Source organism: Chironomus tepperi, unplaced genomic scaffold (assembly GCF_022539635.2).
Source record: "Chironomus tepperi strain 1889 unplaced genomic scaffold, CSIRO-AGI_Ctep_v1 contig_168, whole genome shotgun sequence".
Lineage (NCBI taxonomy): Eukaryota > Metazoa > Arthropoda > Insecta > Diptera > Chironomidae > Chironomus > Chironomus tepperi.
The window spans coordinates 48,927-70,010 of NW_027226290.1; the positions used below are offsets into that span (position 1 = coordinate 48,927).

Sequence of the window (21,084 nt, forward strand, 5' to 3'; positions counted from 1 at the left end):
TGCAATTTTTTTAAAATTTTGAATTTTTTAAATTTGAAATTTTTGAATTTTTAAATTTTTAAATTTGTAATTTTTTGAATTTGAAATTTTTTAAATTTGAAATTATTTAAAATTTGAAATTTTTTAAATTTGAAATATTTTAAATCTGACAGTTTAACAAAAAAAATTTAATTTTGACAAATTTTAAAAATGATAAATATTAAAATTTTTTTAAATTTAGTTTTCTTTTATCTGTTTCAATAAAAATTAAAATTTAAAAAAATTAAAAATTTCAAAAATTTAAAAAAAAAATTAAAAAATTAAAAAATTAAAAAATTAAAAAATTTGAAAAATTAAAAGTTTGAAAAATTAAAATTTTGGAAAATTAAAATTTTGGAAAATTAAAAATTTGAAAAATTAAAAATTTAAAAAATTAAAAATTTAAAAAATTAAAAATTTAAAAAATTAAAAATTTAAAAAATTAAAAATTTAAAAAATTAAAAAATTAAAAATTTAAAAAATTAAAAATTTAAAAAATTAAAAAATTAAAAATTTAAAAAATTTAAAGAATTAAAAATTTGAAAAATTAAAAATTTGAAAAATTAAAAATTTAAAAAATTAAAAAATTAAAAATTTCTAAAATTTTGGAAAATTAAAACTTTGAAAAATTAAAAATTTGGAAAATTAAAAATTTTAAGATTTAAAAAAATTTAAAAATAACATAAAGAATTCTTTTAGATTTCATTAAAATTTTAATGATTCAATTTTGAAAAATGTCAGCTTTTTAAACTTGAAAAATATAATAATTTTAAATAAAAAAAATAAATTTAAATTGAAAAATTGTAAATTTTAAAAACTAACAAAAATTTAATAAAATATAATTTTTTTTTAAATTTTAAATTTTTAAATTATTATTTAAATATTTTTGAAAATTTTTAACTTTTTTTTTTAATTTTATTTCAAAATCTTCCAACAATTTCAGTTCCCTTGCCTTCCTCAAAAATGACTCAACATTCAAAATATTCTAAATAATTTAAAGTATTTAAGTTTCAAGTTTATTTATTGTCCACTTACTTCCAATTCTCAAGTCCACTTCAGCATCAACTCAACCAAGTCCATTGCATATATTTAAATAAATGTCACCTCAGTTCCACTTCTTATTGTGCATTTATATCTGAATTAGTGAACAAATTGTCAAAAAAAGTGAAAAAATTTAATTAAATTAAAATTAATGAAATTAAAAATTTTAAAATTATTTTTTGTGCTTAATTTTGTGGCATTTTGTGATGGACATTTTAAAAATTATTTAACTGCCAATTCAGGCAGCGGAAGTGAATTTTTGACAAGTGAGAAAATCTTAAAAATTGTGAAAAAAAAGTTGAAAAAATTTGAATTTTTTTCCAGCACAAAGTCATGGATTTGACCCAAAAAGTCGACCTGTCCGGGGTATTTTCCTGTACATTTATGACGACGACTATGCAGGCAATAGGATTGAAATGAAGGAAGTCAGTCAACAAGACTTCAGCAACATCATGTCTAAATTCAGTTCCAACAACAACAATCAAGGAAGTTCCTTCAATTTAGTCGAATTCTTCGATGGTCGCTGCGATGCATCCATAAAATGCAAGTCAAAAGTGAAGAGCTGCATGACGTCACCTAGACAGTGTGACTGTACAACAACTACGAATCCAACTAGTTCAACTACGTCTACATCCACAATATCAATGACTGACACTTCAAGTACAACGACAAGCACTGGAACGACTACTACGACTGTTCCTACAACGACTTATGAGACTGTCACAACGACAAGGCCAACAGTTGCAACGACAAGTCCAACTGTTGCAACAACAGAGTCAACTGTTGCCACTACAGAGTCAACTGTCACAACAACAGAGCCAACTGTCACAGTGACATCTACGACACCATCGATACCAACGACAACAGAAGCTCCAAAGCCAACGACTACCATTACTGAAGCTACTACAACATCTACTACTACAATGACTGACTTACCTACAACTACACAACCAGTTGACACCCCAAAGCCTACTACAACACCATCTACACCTCTACCAACCACAACTGATCCTCCAATAACAGCTACAACCACCAAAATTACTACAACTACCACAAAACCCACAATAACAGCAACAGAAGCAACGACAACATCTACAGCACCAACTGTTACTTCAACTTCATCCACCACTCCAGTCCCATCCCCCACAACAGTCCCAACCCTCCCAACCACCAAATCATCCACAACAAAGCAAACAAAACCAACAGTATATCCACCGCCCGTCAAACGAGGCTCACGTGTCTTTCCAAAATATATACCGAGAACATATGCGCCTGTAACATGGACAACAAGAAGTTGGACATTTACACATCCAACCGGATGGACACCAGGAACGACAAGATCATTAAGACGAATTAGTTTGACGACTAAAGCTTTATATGGACGGAAGTTTTTGGATTCGGGGATGAATTTTGTGCCTCAATAAGTGTTAATTTTAGGATTAGATGTATTTTGGCAGATGTTGGAGGGGTGAGGGAGGGGGAGGGAGGGGGAGGGGGTGGAGTCACGTGACAGTGCTACTCAATTTAAATTCAGTGACACATTGGTGCAGTGTTGGACAACCTTTTTTGCAGTTGCGGCACATCAGAGCTCTAATAATGGCTCTCAAACTGTAAAGTCTTGATTTCCGTCTTCAAATTTTGGAGAACGCGAAGAAGTTCCTTGCCGTTGCAGTCACATTCCCGGTTTCGGTTGCAGTCTCGGTCTCGGTCTAGGTTTCAGTCTCAGTTCCGAAATTTCGTCCCTAAAAAAATTGTCAAACATGATTATTTAAGTCACTCCAAAGTGCCGTGTCACAAAGGTTGTCCACCACTGAAAAAGTGTATCTTGGACTGAACAGTTTGAGCAGCACTGCATTTTCTGTCACTTTTTGTTAATAATTAACGATTTTTGAAATTCTAGATTGGTCAAATTATTTTGTATTTGGTATTGCAAAAGTCGCAATTCATGACCCCGCACTGGACCCTACCTTCATTCAATGCAACATCCCATCCTTATCGTTATTAGTTACCACACTCGGACCATGCTCACTGTCTGTCAGGGTACAAAATTTTTTTAGTCATTTTTCTTTTGATTTAATCTGTTAGAATTCTGTCAAAAAAATAAAACAAAATGTCATAAAAATTGGAATTTATATTTGTCTAATGTGATTATGTTAATCTTCTTATTTTCGTGTTGAAGAAAAAAAAAAGTCATGTTTGATGTCGTGATGAGATGTTTAACTAGACGGAGAGTGGACACTTATTAAGTGTCATGATTAATGAGGGGTTTTAAAGATACCAGACATATTGTCCTCCTGTGAACTATGACTGGTCTGGATTTAAGTCTTGATTCCGGTTTCTAAGACAAAATAGGACATCTACCCTATCAACGGTTTAATTTTCAAGAATATGGTTCATTAGGATGCTCTCAGGAGGCAGACAACTAAGATGACATGTGACAAAAATGTGACAAAATTGGTCATCCGAGTTGTTCACTGTCTGGGTATCCTAGAAGCACTTAAAGCATTTCACGGGTAGTCATATCAAGTAAGCATATCAAGAAGTCGACCCCAAAATTACTAACAGTCACTTAAGTCTTGTAGAAGCTTATAGAATATGCAAAAAGGGAATTTTTCTTGTTTTACACATGATTAGGGCGGTCATCTGCTGTTTTTTTGCCGGAACGCTGCTGTACTTTTCACCCTTGCTGTTGTGTCCAGACAAAGCCTCAAAATGTCCCGATTTTTTGCAAAAATTCTCTGGCCACCCTACACATGATTGTAATTTTGTTATGGAATGCTCATAGAGGTAAGGAATGTGGGATGCGATTTTTGGTACACTGGAGACAGAGGATCGAGGTAATGAGGTCAAAAAGTCAATTATCTACGGTACGTAATTTATGAACAGCCCCAATACATTCCAATTCATTTGAAATATCCAATAGAATTTTCTAATTTTTTTAATATTTCTTCTAATTTTAGACATGTCGATTCACTATACATATTATATAATATCGTGCTGATTCTTTGTGGTTTCTTATATAAAACTGTATAAAATCACATAAAAAAATTGAGAGAAAATTCGAGCACACGTGAATGTCTTGAGCATACATAGAACGGTAAGATTCTCTCACGAACTGTTTCTTTTTTTATCATATTTGAAAATGTTAAGAACATTAATTTTTTGTTGGGATGGGATGGGGGGGTTAGGAAATAAGTTATGTCATGTTTGGATTTATGGGTCAATTTTAGTAAAAGTGGATCAGGTGACAAAGATCGTGAAATTTTCTTCAATTTTTGCAAAATTTTGTTAGATTTTTGTTAATTTTTGACAAATTTTCTTCAATTTTTGGCAAATTTTGCCATATTTTTTTGAATGTAGTCTAATTTTTGGCTAAAATTTGTCAAAAATTTGAAAATTTGAGAAATTTTTTGACAAATTTTAGTCCAATTTTGTCATTTTTTGCTGAAATTCGTCCGATTTTAGGCAAAATTTGATCACTTTTTCCGAATTTTCATTCAATTTTGCCAAATTGTTCGATTTTTGCCAATAATGACCAATTTAGTTCATATTTCTCCCCAGTTTTGTCAACTTTTTCACGTTTTGGTCTCATTTTGACACTTGTCATCTAAATTGACCACTCCTGGATGGCCAATTTAAGTTTTTTGCACAAAAATGCCAAAAAATTGCAAATTTTTGTCAAAAAATTCCATCAAAAATTCAAAAATGCCCTCCAAAATTCTTCACATCACCCCCAAACAACCCCCAACTTGACCAATCCAAATCACCAATAAAGACAAAAAAAACATCGAAAATATCAAACAATCATGTCTATATAGTTCTGGTGCAACACCAACTCCGTTATTATATTTGAAATAAATTCTTTTTTTTTTGCCTAAAAATAACTGAATCTTTTTTTTTATCATTCAAATGTCAAGAGTCATAGCTGTAGTCGCACACATAATGGTCATCTGCTTATAACAGGTTGGCGAGAGATTTAATTTCTTGATTTATTTTAGCGCTAGTTTAGTGTTTTCTATTTACTTCCGCGCGATGTGGAGTTTTGAGGATGATTAAGGGGAGGGAATGAGGGGGTTGATGGGGGGTTGGTGGGAATTTTGGGGAATTGATGAAATGCTTGGGAATTGTGCGGACTTGGTTGAAAATTGTCAAAATTTAATGAAGAATTTTGTTGAATTTGATAAGAATTTTTGACAATTTTGGCTATTTTTGCTCAAATTTTGGTAAGATTTGCTAGATTTTGGTTAAATTTTGATCAATTTTGAGCAATTTTTAAGAAAATTTGGTAAATTTTAACTAAATTTTGTCAATTTTTGGTTAATTTGGTTCCAGTTTGGTCAACTTTTGCTAGAATTTCTCTAAATTTAACCCAATTTTGATCAATTTTTGTCTTATTTTGTTCACACTTAGCCAAATTTAATCGAAATTTTGTTCAATTTATGTCAATTTTTGGTGAATTTTGTCAATTTTTCTTCAAATTTTATGCGATTTTCATCTAATTCTGCTCAATTATTGTTAAATTTTATTGATTCTGTCCAACTTAGGCCAAATTTTGATGGATTTTGATCAAATTTTGCCAAGTTTTATTAAATGTTTGTCAAATTTTGATCAATTTTTGCTAACTTTCTTCCAGTTTGTGCTAAAAATGGTCAAAACTTCTCAAATGTTGATCGGATTTCAGCAATTTTTGTTCAATTTTTGACGAATCTTGATTGAATTTTGATAAGTTTTGAGCGATTTTTGAGAAAATTTGTTCAAATTTCACTGAATTTTGTAGATTTTTGGTAAATATTGTTCAAATTTAGACGATTTTTGCTAGAATTTCTCTAAATTTAGCCAAATTTTGTAGTATTTTGTTCCATTTTTTGCCAAAATTTCCATTTTTTGTCAAAATTAATCGAAATTTGTTCAATGTTTGCCAATTTTAGGCAAGTTTTGTCAAATTTTAGCCAAATTTTGTCGAATTTCGTTCAATTTTTGTCAAACTTAATCAATTTTTGCTAAATTTTGTCTTATTTCTCCTAAACTTTGTCGAATATTGTTGATTTATTGCCAAATTTTGTTCAAATCTTGCTGAATTTTGTCGACTTTTTGCAAATTTTCTTCGAGTTTCTGCTCGAAAATTGTGAAAAATTGTCAAAAAATGTTAAAAATTTCTTAAAATTTCAATCGAATTTTGTAAATTTTTGTTGAATTTTCTAATCAAATTAGGGTTTCAAATTCGTTCATTTCAAAAAACCTAAATCAAATTTAACCCAAAACCCATCATTCCTGCTATCAATTCCAATTTATACAATTCAACATTTCAGCAACAACAACACCAACTCAACAAGCTCCAACAAACAAAGCTTAAAAAGAGCATGGAAGTAAAAATGTTTTTCTATATATTTGCACTCTCTCAGTGTCTACATAGCCAAGCCAAGCCAAGCAAAAAAAAAGAAGAAAAAAAATCTCACAGCAAGAAAAAAAAGTCAAATTTCTGTCATCTAAGCAGCACAAAAACATAGCGATAGCGATTAGGTGGAAGGGAAGCAACAGCTCGATGCCTGATAATAAAGAAACACAAAAATCTATTTCATTAGACGTTGTGAAGTCAAGAAGCTAACACGGGTCGTGGCGTGTCCGTTAGTTAAAATAATAATCAAGTGCAAATTTATTGTAGCTTAAGGAACAGTTCTATAAAGTTCAAAGAAATATGTTAGGATAAAAATTCTATTAAAAATAAAAGAAGAAAAAATTTAAATTGGAACCAAAAAAATAAAATAAAATAATTTGTGAAGAAATTAAGGAACAGAAACTAAAATGAAAGGATTATTGTGTATTTTTGCCATTCTTGGATATTGTAGTGCAGCCGGATGTAAGTTTAACTGACAATTTTTTAAATATTTTTGTATCAATTTTTATATCAAATGTTAAGCCTTTATTGAGTATATTCTAAAGCGTCATTCTTAGAGATATAATTAAAGTCGATGATAGTTAGGCCAAATGAATAAAATCAAGCTTTTGACATTGTTGTGTCGCTCGATATGCCGTTAGAAGTTTAGTTCAAATCTGAAAATGATTTGCCATATACTTTATTAATTGACTGATCGTGGACTGATGACCAACAATCCTTAAGACAATCTTTAAAATAATGCCTGGTTCTTGATATTATCACAGGAACAAAAACCGTTAAAAAATTGCAACCAAGTTAGTCAATGATGACTAAAACTAGATATTGACAAATTACTATAAATTTATAGTTGGCACGGTCAATCGATTTAATCGTCGACTCTTCATACTTGTGAGACTCAAGGTGTATCAATGCTATATAATTATTCACATATTATGTATCACAAATGCACAAAATTTATTGACTGGCTTAAATAATGAAGGAAAAGCTCTAATCTGACTGTGTATCAATTTAACCGAGATAGTGTCATTATTGCTGATTTTTGTTCAGGATTTTTGATATTTAAGAAGCTTAATTGTTATCTATGAACAGCTCTAGATGTCATTTTAACAATAGAGCTTAATCAAATGAAGAAAAGTCCACTACGGAGCTTTTAGGGCTCCGGTAAACCTATTTTACTAATACCAAATAGAATCCTCCTTCGTTTGGCGGCCATATGGCTTCCAAAAATAGGCACCACTTCTATTTGAGTTTAATATTAAAAGAGGTTTAGTGAAGCCTTAAAAGCTTCTTGTGAGCTGAGAAAGTCACAAATGAGCCTTCTTATATGTGTTGCTCGGGCAACAAAGTTTCATTATACTATCCTCGTGTGATTTCTTTTTATCAAAATTGAAAAGGTTTAGATTAATTTTAAAATTATAATAAAAGTAAATTTCAAGTCTATATCACAAGATTGATAATGAGTTTATCCTATCCATGCTAATGGGTTTAATATATCAATATAATTGAGCATTCTCAGTTTTGTGAACATAATAATTGTCTGTTCGGTATTATTTTGCATGACTAAGAATAGTTTGTAAAAGGAAATGAGTTAATAACCAGTTATCCCATAGCTTACTCATTTCTTATGCAATTCTAATAAACATTTGTCACTAAAATCAATAACTTTAAATACATTGTCATAAGCAATTTCCGCCCAAAAAAACCAGACATTTGATGATGATTTGTTCCTATTCATCCAAAAAAAAACCACACATTTGCATATGCCATATTCTTGCATTATAACAAGCACAGATGGAAAAAGCTGGGTTTTGCCACTTGTCATCTCATTTTCCGCTTGTTGATTCCTTCTTATGCATGACATAGGCTTGAATAATGTCAATTATCAAAAATTATATTGGATCTTGGTATACTGGATGTAAAGGGTTTTGGATATTACTGGGGATGGGGCATAGCAAGAACCTATCGACGGATGACGGCAATTTACAGAAACTGGCACTTGCCGAACCCGTTATTTGACTGGATCTTACCTTTTATATCCACATCCATGCGAACTCTGTTCATATGTCTAATAACAAATAATTCAAATTAACATTTAAGGAAGTCTGACAATAACAAATCGAATTGACAGATGAACAAGGTCAAAAAACATGATAAGCAAAGCCATAGTTTATGATCAAAAGGTGCGCTTCCTTTGTGTCTTTTGTCACATCTGATTAAAAGCCGAGTTCAAGTTTGTCATTATAGCCAAAAATAACATCTTGAGGTCAATTGATGCTTTTTGAATAGTTTTATGGCATTTTAATCAAATTAAGTGTCAAATTTCATGAATTTTTTGGATATTAAGCTTGACCGATTCTAATGCCTATTTATAGAACGTGGTCAGCATCCGAGTCAAAATTGTGTTACTGTTTAATTAATTCAAGAAGATTCTTTAACCCAAAAACGTGTTTGATTCCATAAACGTGCAAAAAGTTCTTCTTTTTTGGGTTCTTGTTGGATATAACTGCTATAAATGTGCAGAATCAAGATAAATGACACAATACCTGTTTGGATGTTGATGGCTGTGTTGAAATCTAATATGACTTTTACTTTTTAAGCTTTGGATGGTCAAGGTTGACTATCATGTCAGTCTGTTGGCTCACAAGTCAGTCTGTTGGCTCACAATGTCAGTCTGTTGGCTCACAAGTCAGTCTGTTGGCTCACAAGTCAGTCTGTTGGCTCACAAGACAGTCTGTTGGCTCACAAGTCAGTCTGTTGGCTCACCAAGTCAGTCTGTTGGCTCACAAGTCAGTCTGTTGGCTCACAAGTCAGTCTGTTGGCTCACAATGTCAGTCTGTTGGCTCACAAGTCAGTCTGTTGGCTCACAAGTCAGTCTGTTGGCACACAAGTCAGTCTGTTGGCTCACAAGTCAGTCTGTTGGCTCACAAGTCAGTCTGTTGGCTCACAAGTCAGTCTGTTGGCTCACAAAGTCAGTCTGTTGGCTCACAAAGTCAGTCTGTTGGCTCACAAGTCAGTCTGTTGGCTCACAAGTCAGTCTGTTGGCTCACAAAGTCAGTCTGTTGGCTCACAAGTCAGTCTGTTGGCACACAAGTCAGTCTGTTGGCTCACAAAGTCAGTCTGTTGGCTCACAAGTCAGTCTGTTGGCACACAAGTCAGTCTGTTGGCTCACAATGTCAGTCAATTCCGTTTTTATGACCCTTCATGCCTTTATTCTGACTTTAATTTATTCTGGATCAAACAGGATGTGTTGTTTGACTTAACAGGTCTTTTGGATTTTCAGTTATGCAATTTAAAGCCATTCCTGTTCTTTTTTTTATTTGTGACTTTATGGATATTAATTTGTGGAGAAGATTAAAATCGACTTAAGGCTAACTGTTTGATGCTTCAGGGTGGCGTCGTGACAAATTTTTTTAAGTTGGGGTTTTTTGTCTGTTGAGATAATTTTTTGTGGATTTTATGGACGGGAATGTCATTTGGTATTAATTTGGGGGTTTGTGGGACTGGTGTTAAGGGGATGGATGATGAATTGTTACTGGATGAGGCATAGAACGGTCAATCTGTGAGTCATAGAAGGATCATCCTGTAAGGCTCAGCATGGTTACTGTTTCAAGCCTAGGATGGGCAAGATCTAAGGCATAGGATGGGCAACTTATAAGGCATAGGATGGGCAAGTTATAAGGCATAGGATGGGCAAGTTATAAGGCATATAACGGTCAATTCTTAGGTATAGGACAGACATCCTTAAAGGTATAGGACAGTCACTATACAAGCCATACCAAACCCATCCTCAAATGTCCAGAACAGTCAATCCAACCCATAATTCATCCAAAAATTCACCACAAATTCCAATTCCTCTATCACCTCCTTCTTACCATCCAAAAAATACCAGTTTTTCCATCCTCAAATCCACAAAACTTCAAGGTCATCAAAATCAAAAAATAGAACTGACACATAATCATCGATGCTGATCACACAGCTGCAACTCAAATCTCAAACTTTAGCCTTTAAAGGATTTAACATTTGATATTTAATCAATTTACTCCTAAATGTCCAATATTTTTATCAGTGACTGCATTCTAACAATCTTATGTCATTTCCAACAGTCTCGAAAGGTCTTCGTGCCGTCATTTTTTATACACACGACGAAAGCTTCGTTGGATCAGACGTATCCGTACAGGAATTAGACGCAAAAGTCTTTGATGAACTTTATGGTACGAAAAAATTCATCATTAAACCAAAGGCATTGAGCAGCTCTTACGAGTTCCTTGGACTTCTTGACAGTCGATGTGACATTCAATTGAAGTGTGAAAAGGTTCAGGTACCAAAGGTTGAACCACAAACATGTCCAGCACCAAAGACATGTCCAGCATGTGAAAAATGTCCAGCACCACAACAGTGTAAGTCAATTCCAGACCCAACAACGACTACAACAACAACACCCAAGCCAACTACAACAACAACAACAACACCTAAGCCTACTACAACAACAACAACAACACCTAAACCAACAACAACTACAACAACAACAATTAAGCCTAAGAAGATTACTGATCCATCACGTACATACCTTCCAGTTATCACAACAGTTCCACCACAACAAGATGAAACATGTAAAAGTGGCGGTACTGGTGCATACTGTTGTGCAAATGGTGCCAATAATCCAGATTGCTGTGAAAATGGCGGAAAAGGTAAGGATGATTGAGGTTTAATGTCATGGTGGAAGGTGCTGAGTAGTGCAAGTTGGGTAATTGGGGAATAATCTGGGGCTAGGCTGGTATGACTTGACGTGCTAGGGTCAGACATCAAGTCAGAGTCATGCAGGCTTAAATCCGGATTTTCGATCAATTAACCGACTTGTGCTATTCCTAGACGACAAGCTTATGGTCTTACAAGAGCTTCCAAGTGTCAGGAAGTCTAGTTTGAGCATTAATGCTCTAAGAAAGGGTTGTCCAAACTGTTTAGGCCGACATCACGCGATGTACAGCATTACTCAATAATTCGGCAACACTCTGGTGTACCGCGGAACTAAGTTTGGACAACCCTGGCCTAGAATCTCAGATTTAAATGCTCATAACTAGACTCAGCACCCAGCCTGACCCCATCCAACCCTAATAACCTCAATACTCATTAAATCCCCTCTAATTTAGGTTCATACTGTTGCAAAAATGGAGCTGAGAATGCTGACTGTTGTCTCAATGGTGGTTCAGGACCTGATTGTTGTACTAATGGCGGTAAGGGCAAGTACTGCTGTCTTAATGGAGCTAACAACCCAGATTGCTGTGAAAATGGCGGCAAAGGTGAGTTTTTTTGTGAATTTTAGTGGATTTATGTTAATTAAGTCTAGACTTTTTGGTGGTTCTATTGATAGTTTATGGATATTGCAGTAGCTTTATGCAAATTTGAAGCTTAAATATTTATAGAGCCACTTAAAATTCTAGATCTGATATCGAATTTAAAGCTATTTAGATGCTGCAAATGATCAGATGATCAATTCTATACAGCATCTGCAGATGCTTTACATGTCTACTTACTTAACTGATCGTACAGATCAGCTGTGATCAACGGCCTTTCTTCATGTACATGTCCACTAATTCTCGTATTTTCATTCCAAAATTTAGGCAAGTTCTGTTGCAAAAATGGAGCTGATAATGTCGATTGCTGTGCCAATGGTGGTGTAGGAGAAGCTTGCTGTACTAATGGAGGAAGTGGTAAGTTCCTAGCTTGCAGATTGATATACCTTGTGAATACAATAGAATTAGTGTCTGACCCTTGGTTTATGTCAGATGATCCACTGCTCTATAGATTGGATAAAGGTCATCGAAAATCTGAAGAAATCGACTCATTTTTATGATTCATCTAAGTGACCAATTAATCATTAATGACCGACAATTTGAAACAGTTAACAATTTTTCAAAATTTAAACATCCAACAGGACCATTCTGCTGTGCCAATGGATCAAGAATGAAGAATTGTTGTCTCAATGACGGATCAGGACCAGACTGTTGTACAAATGGTGGAAAGGGAATGTACTGCTGTAAAAATGGTGCCAATAATCCAGACTGTTGTGAAAATGGCGGTTCAGGTTAGTTGATTGATTAAGTTAGTGGTGGGTAACCTGTGTGCTGCGACACCAAAGCAGAGTTGCAAATCTGGCACCTGTGTCAGGCAAAAATCGTACAAATTCATGATAATTTGTATGGATTTGTAGGAAGAACCATAGAAATTATAGGAATTTGTAAGGTTTTTGCCTGTCATAGGCACCTTTTGCAACCCTGCGCGGAACAGCAACCTGTGTGCCGCGACACAAAAAAGCTTGCCCACTACTAAATTAAGCTATTAAATTAATTCGGTAAACAATGTTTTAATGGCGAAAAAATGGTGAAAATTTGGTGTTTTATGGGAAATCAAACTTTTTATTGAGGTATTAAATGGATGTTCTTAGAGGATTTGAATAGATATTAAGATTGAATAGATTATATGGTTTTATAGACCATAAAATGGATTTTAGTTTTCCGAAGAATTCAAGAATTTTGAAAGTGAATTTTTAATATTAATTAAGGTTAAACTGATAAGATAGAATAGAAGTTGAGGAAATCGTGGACTATTTATAGTTTTGAGATTAGATACATTGACTTAGTTCAAGGTTGTGCAAACTGTATGCAGCGGCAAACTGTTGAATAGGCTCAAATCAGTTAATTGAGCAATTGATTAAAAATCTCGATACAGAGCCGGCGTGAGTCTGACTTAGTGCCAGATTCGGTTTGAATTCGGCCGAAATCCTGAACAATGTCAGATTCATACCAGCTCGGTGTCGAGTTAAAGATAGATTAACTGACTTGTGTCTATTCGGGTAGAATGTCGAGGAATTATGAATCTCAGATTAATATTCTTGAATTTCCTGCATTTTTGTAATATTTTCCCTCAATTTACAGGCAAATTCTGTTGCAAAAATGGAGCAAATAACCAAGATTGTTGCACAAATGGAGGTAAGGGCAAGTACTGCTGTCTCAATGGAGCCAACAACCCAGATTGCTGTGAAAATGGCGGAAAAGGTAAGTGTTAATGTCAATTTGAAGAATTATTTAGCAATTTTAAGCTCTGAGTCAGTGGTTAGCAACCTGTGTGCTGCGACACATCCGTACCTTAATTTGAGATGTGTCAAACAGTAGGGACTGGACAACTCAGATGACAAGTTACAAAAATGTGAAAAATTGTCTAAAATGTCACAAAAGTGACAATCATTGCCATCTGACTTGTCCATCCCCAGCCAACCACATTCTTACCATTTTCACTCTAATTTGACTAATCTCCATATTATCTAATCCCAAAAAAATCTAGGCAAATACTGTTGCAAAAATGGAGCTGACAATCCAGACTGCTGTGCTAACGGCGGCAAAGGTTAGTATACGTTATATCCACATCCAAAAAGCCACAAAAAATTCCGCATTTATGCTAAAATATTCTTTATCTAAATCTAATTTATTTCCAATGCCGGACTTGGATTAGAATTTTTCTTCAATTTTTTTTTTGTGTTTTCACAAATTTGATTTTTATGATAATTTATTATACTATTTTTGGGACGGAAATTGGCAAGCCAAGCTCATTTGAAACATGATCTGCGGATTATCTTAATGAATTGTTGATTTATATTCGAAATTTGTCAGTGATTTGAGTCATGGTAAAGGTCATGTGGGTACGATAAGTGGGTTTGAGGTCATGTGACACTCTGGTGGGTGTCATGGCACACCCTGGTACCCTGGTGGTTAGTCATGACCAACACCGCACACCGTATGACCCTCCCTAGTCCCTAGTCTGATTCCGTCTCTTGAGTCACCCCAAATCGAACCATTTTGCCCAAAATCTCAATTCTAATTCCATATCCTATCATCCACAGGCCAATACTGCTGCACAAACGGCGCAACCAACAAGGAATGTCAATTGAAAGTCCTCCCATCACCCACAACAACAACAACCAAAAAGATCGTCGGATCATCAACCACAACGACTACCAAAAAGCCAACAACAACAACGACCACAAAACGTATAACAACAACAACAAAGGACAGACGTTACGTCCCAGTCTCATATGTCTCACGACCAGCTGGTGAAGCATGGACCGGAACTTATAGAACATTCCATGGTACATTCAGACAAGGATATACATGGTTACCATTCACAGCCACTGGATCATGGCGTACAAGAACTTATACAACAGGAACATTCACAACAACACCATCGTACAAGAGAGAAGATTACGTTAATGGAATTAAGATTTAAAGTGACATAAAACAGTCTTTTTTTGTAAATTTTTTTTCATTATTTTAATAACTTTTTTGTGAAATAAAAATGATGTTTTCTAATTCCTTGAATTTTTGAAGGAAATTGTAAATTATTGTTGTGAATTATTATGCTAGTTTCAGCTTTTTACAGCTTAAAAGGTCAATATTAGAGAACGAAGACCGAAAAAGACAGAAAAAGATCGAAGAAGACCGAAGAGAACCGAAGACAACACAAGAAGATTAAAGAATACCGAAGAAGACCGAAGCAGACTGAAGACAACCCAAGAAAGACCAAAGACAAGCCAAGAAGACCGAAGAAGACCAAAGAAGACCGAAGACAACCCAAGAAAGACCGAAGACAACCCAAGAAAGACCAAAGACAACCCAAGAAGACCGAAGACAACCCAAGAAGACCGAAGACAACCCAAGAAAGACCAAAGACAACCCAAGAAGACCGAAGACAACTCAAGAAGACCGAAGACAACCCAAGAAGACCGAAGACAACCCAAGAAAGACCGAAGACAACATAAGAAGACCGAAGACAACCCAAGAAGACCGAAGACAACCCAAGAAAGACCGAAGACAACCCAATTAGACCGAAGACAACCTAAGAAGACCGAAGACAACCCAAGAAAGACCGAAAAAGACCAAAGACAACAGTTGATGGAAGACGACCGAAGAAGAACGAACAAGAACGAAGCGGAACGAGAAAGAACGAAGACAACCAAAGTCCCGAAGACCTGAAGACAGACCCGAGCACCCTCCAATAAGACCAAAGAACCGAAGATAATTAACCAAAACTAATCACAAAATCCTTTATAAATGCATGACCAAAAAACAAAGAACTTAGAATTCACAATGTGAAGGTCATATTTGACGCTACCGCATAATAATTTACATTCTATCGACTGACATCGGCACAAAAAAGATCATCAATTGGTCAAAACTTGAAATTCTGTTTTTTCTTGTTGTTTTCTTAATCGCGTCTTCTTTGACTTTTTTTGTTCTGTGTTTTGTTCACCGTTTTGGTCATTTGAATTTTTAATGCCATTATGTCACTGAATTATTTTAAATAAAAATAAAGCATCCTCTAAGCGCTGATTGTCGAGACTTTAGAATCATTTTATTATTTTCAGTTTCATTAGAACTGGTTATGGATGACAATAAGAATTGTTGTCGATTTTGTGGATGGATTTGAAACTAAAAGTGGCATTGGCATTGTTGTAGCTTTTTATGAATGTTCATGAAACTTTCACTTTTTAGGCTGTTGTTATTTTGTATTGGAGATTGAACTCGAACAACGCGATGTCTGTAGTTGCTTAGGTGTTGCTATGTTTCCGCGTTGATTAGATGATTTTTGGGTATTCTGATGACTTTGTGACTTGACTTTGGTTGATTTAGAGATGAAAATGGAATTTTGCTGCTTCGTCCAGTTTGTGGATGAGTGACTCGGCTTCTTTGCAGTTATTTAGATTTATGGTACCATTAAATAAGGTATATCATGCTGATCTCCGCGAATTATATGACAGACATTGATTATTTCATTCATTTAGACCAGAAAACTGAGTCATTCTTGACTTTGGGGTCATCTTGTTCCAGCTATATGTCCCTACATCTCTTCTGTAGGATATCTAACATCTGAGTCTTATTCCTTATCTCACAGCTACTCAAACAGAACAAATTCTTGTACATAATTGACAAAGAAGAACCTGTGACTTCTTGACGTGATTTTCAAAAATACCTGTGGATATCCATCATTCCTTCTGATGATTCTTTTAGTTTTTTATGACATACCAACGTCAATCCTTTGACTGATGAACCATAAATTTGCCATAAATTGCCAATAATCCCCCTTAATTAGCATCAATCCCAAAAGAATCTGTCCAAAAGGTCAAACAAGCAGGATTTTAGAATTTACGATCTAAACATTTTTCATTAATTGCCAATTCTGGAAGAAAACTTGAAAATTTAATTTTAGCAAAGACATCTAATCATTGAACATGTGCCTTTTTAAATGTCATTCTGCATCCCGAATCCTGAAACTTAATTACAAAAATAGGATGTCTGTTCACAAAAGCACAATAAAAGTCTATCTGGAAGATTCATAGTCTGGATTGCTGACTAAATGTCAAGAAGAATGTTAAAGGAAATTTTGGTAATAAAAAAGCTAATTTAATGATCATAATCTAGCTATTCTCAGAGCTTAGAGCTCAAACTAAAGTATTTAAACATCAATAAACTCATAAATTTAGACTTAGGGTGATTCATTCGACGACCTTCGATGTTGTCAAACAATATTTGACTCAATCGGAATCGTAGAAGCTTGACATCGAAGCTGATCAAATGTCAAGTGTATATTTTCTCGTAATATCCCCTATTTCCACTAATTAAACTACGGGTGTCTGAGGTAGATGCCAAGATAATTACGCTAAAGGAGCCTATCCAAACCACCTTGTCTGAAAGATGGCAGCACCACAATCAGGATAAAAATAACAAGATTTACAACGAACTATTTCCGAAATCAGTTTGTGGAAGGAAAGCAACATTAGAAATTGAGTTTTTAACTCAAAAAGCTCAAGTTTTGTGCCACATACCAATGCTCAAGACTCACAATTGATCTGTGCGACTAGCGAAGGAAGTAAGTAATTAAGTGTACCAATGCTGAAAACTTCTATGGAATAAATTTCAGTATCTAAGCATTACTTACTTACTTATTTCATTTGCGACGGCACACGAGAGCCCATTGCAGCATTTAGAATTCTTCGAAAGCTGGATCTTTCTTTAGATAACTTCTGCCAGTTCCTATTTCCCAGCACTTTTGCATCGTTGCTCATACACTAATCTCATGAGCTCTTTGGTCTACCTCAAACATTATTACAGCATAAACTCAATTATACCCAACAAAAATTCCACAAAAATCACCAGGAAGTAACCACAAAACCCAAGAATGCGACATAACTCTTTACCGGTTAGGTCAAGGCTGTTGTACGACATCAACAAATAAAATTATGCGTGACATTTACACCAAAAAAAGAAGAGATTTAAAATTAATATCTACCTCAAATAATTTATGCCTTGAATTCTGTCGAAGGTATTTTTGCTCATTTTTATCTCAAAGAATTCAGAATTAAGCAAATTTTCTAGTCACAAAAAGAATATATTTAGATGGGAATGGGAATGTGAACTGGTTATTTATGGACCAGGATTTTGTGTGAGAAAGTTCTGATTTGTTAGTTTTGAGATGGGATTGAATGTTGAGCAGGAGCAGTGGTTGGGTAACTTCTATAGGTGGCGGTCAACTTCTAAGGGAGACGTTCGGAAGTTACGTGTTCTAAAGTGGAAGAGAGATTCCGAATTTTGATTGCAATTTATTGAATTCGATTGATCATTTGAACAAATTTTGTGGCTGAATTGAGGAAGGAGGGATTAATAAAGACAATTTTTTGGGTTATGCAACCAACGGACTGCCCTTCGAATATCACAAGTCAGTCAATCAATCCACAATTCGGCATCAGATAGACGTGACTCTGACTTGGTGTCTACATCGAGTCAAGCCACAACTCAGGGTCCCTACGGTTTAACATTATCGGTTTGGTGTCGCCGTTTTGGTTCTGAATTGGTGCTGGACTCGATTTGGACACCAAGCTAGAGTCACGTCGGTCTGGCTCCGGATTTTGGATTAATTAACCAACTTGTCCTATTCGGGATATAAGCTCAAATATCAATTAAGCATCATTCCTAACAAATCCTTTAACTTTCTCATAACATCCCATCAAATTCCACAAGAATCAAACCATTTGACACGTGTTGGCAATCAATAAAATATTTTTGCAAAAATTATCTTTTTTTTCTATTTCTTTTTTCTCTTTTTTTTCCTTCAAAAAAAACTTTGAACCTGAAAATGAATCAGATATAACAAGAAATTCAAGTTTAAGTGATGATGAGTAAATACAGACCAGAATCTGTTTTTAGCCGTTTTTTCAGATTTATGCAAATTTATAACAAAAAAAAGTTGGGAATATCAAGGCCGTCTGTTAAATTCTTTTATGGGACTTAACCTGTTCAGTCTTTTTGGGAATAGAATAAAAAATATTTTAATGGCTTGAGGACGTTGAAAGCAACAAAAATCATGTTCATGAACATTTGCCATTCATCTTTTGAGTCATTTTTCAAATTTAGAATTTAGAGTGATTTTAAGAGGATTTTTTGGGGATGGAAATGTCACTTGATGGGGAGCGTTTGGACAAATTTTGATGGATTTTTGGATGAAGCATAGCTGGACAGTGTTGTGCTGCAAAATTGTTGGGAAAATTCCAAAAAAGACTTTTGAGCTAATTTATTCAATTTTTATCCGATAAAGTCTCAAAAAGTCTCATTTTTGACAAATTCTCGAGAGACTATCCGTGAAATGGCGGTCTCAGCATTGGGAACCCTAAGTGGTCCTACACTGCCCCCTTACGGCCCCCTCACTGCCCTCTTGTCAAAAATTCCAATATTAGTATGGAGTTTTCGATTTCTTGAAAAATCGGGACATTTTGATGCTTTTTCGGGACACAACAGCAAGGTAGAAAGGTACAGCACCATCCCGACAAATATGCAGCACATGACTCCCCCCACCCAACACCCAAAAATTCCTTAAAATACACCCAAAAAATAGTTAAAATACTTGAAAATGTCGTCATTTTTATTAATCTATGATTTATTTCAAGTCATATTGATTCTTTGACTTAAATCGTTTTTAATTCACAGCTTGATATTTATTCTGATATGTTCTGGTATTGAGGCACGCCTCAAATGAATTTTAGATTAGTTCTTGTATTTATAGAATATTATGCAAGAATTTTTAGGCATATTTTTTAAGGACATTATAGATTAATTTATGATATTTGTTTGAAATTAATGAGGATTAAGGGCTGTTAAATTATTAGGTAATGCTAAAAACAAGGGGGAGGAACTTAAAAATTTACCTGCATTTACATGCATTTACCTGCATTTACCTGCATTTACCTGCATTTTCATGCATTTACATGCATTTACATGCATTTACATGCATTCACATGCATTTACCTGCATTTTAATAAAATTGGATTTTTAACGGATATATTCATCCTGAAAACTTTTTGATGATGTGTCCATGATTTTTTTACACTCTGGTATCAAAATCAAGCCGATATTTGACTTTTTTATGGTTTAATAACCTAGTGATTCAAAAAATGACAAAATTCGACTTTTCTGAAGATTTTTTTCCCCTTACAAGGAAATAAGTTCAAAATTCGACTTTTCTGAGGAGTTTTTCACTGTAGATTAGGGTTGGGTAAATATACGTTTATATGCGTACTTTATACAAAAACATATACGTGTATGTATACGCAAAATCACAAAAACAGTTAAAATTATGTGATTTTGTTCATTATTAAATATCATTTCTTTGTTTAAAATGAGTCTAGATGTTCATAGATTAAAGAGTTGAGGATTCTGGATGTTACTTAGATTTATTATGCCCTATTTGTTCGCGCTGGATGTCACTGGGTCTTAGTTTTTGTTCATAATAGTTCTAAAAATTGCTAAGTCTTATTATTATTCTGTAAAATTGTCTTTAAGTTTGTTAATTGAAGGAAATAATGATCCAGGATGGTACTAGATCCTGTATAATCCCGATTAAATTGTTTGGTACAGATTTAAAATATTATCCAATATTTTAAATCAGTAGCAATATTCAGTGCTACTATCCCTAACTGACAATGAGCATACTCCCCTAAATGAGCGTTAACATGATTATACTCATTCAATATTATAGAGAATGCACATTTTTGTAATCAAGCAAGCTCCATGTCTGCTTGGGTATGTTTACATTTCAGTAACATCCAAAACAAGCTTACTATATAATAAGATCCATGAACATCCAAAATACTTAAATACATAACAGAATTGTCAGATAGATGCCTGTGAGTAGGTGGCTAGCTATTTCATGTTATCTTTTAACTTAGCCAATGCATTACCTTTAGAAAGGCAAACAAATTTGCTTGGGCAAACATTATACCTAGGCAAAGGCACTGTATAGCCAAAGGCAATAGTTTTTGCCTTTACATAGACTTGTTTATGATAAGTATGCCTATGCCTAAGCAAACCCTGCAAAGATTCGAGTAGATAAATAACGTTTTTTGTAGAAATCAGAAAAAATTATGGACCTAGATAAATATTATTACCTATGGCTAGGCAGTGCCGTTGCCTAGGTATTGTTTTTGGCTAGACAAACCTGGAAGGAGGCAGATTTATTTTCCTTTCTAAAGTTAATATCTGTGATGGATTTTTGCCTTTGATAGTATTTCGATATGTAACAACTCTGTACAA

General features: G+C 34.2%; 1 protein-coding gene across 1 annotated transcript; it reads left to right on the top strand.

The window, feature by feature from the left end:
• Positions 1-1,169: 1,169 nt before the first annotated feature.
• LOC139088651 (mucin-5AC-like) lies at positions 1,170-14,843 on the top strand. The gene is made up of 9 exons (XM_070637910.1): positions 1,170-1,325; positions 1,384-2,475; positions 10,558-11,142; positions 11,602-11,751; positions 12,073-12,162; positions 12,387-12,536; positions 13,387-13,506; positions 13,793-13,852; positions 14,349-14,843. The coding sequence occupies exons 1-9, from the start codon at positions 1,211-1,213 to the stop codon at positions 14,729-14,731; spliced, it is 2,745 nt and encodes a 914-aa protein (XP_070494011.1). The 5' UTR covers positions 1,170-1,210; the 3' UTR covers positions 14,732-14,843.
• The last annotated feature ends 6,241 nt before the right edge of the window (positions 14,844-21,084 follow it).

Coding starts and splice junctions, on each gene's coding strand:
- LOC139088651 (XM_070637910.1), top strand. CDS start 1,211: ATGAAATTAAAAATTTTAAAATTATTTTTTGTGCTTAATTTTGTGGCA. Junction 1,326..1,383: donor CGGAAGTGAATTTTTGACAA/GTGAGAAAATCT, acceptor ATTTTTTTCCAG/CACAAAGTCATGGATTTGAC. Junction 12,537..13,386: donor TTGTGAAAATGGCGGTTCAG/GTTAGTTGATTG, acceptor CTCAATTTACAG/GCAAATTCTGTTGCAAAAAT.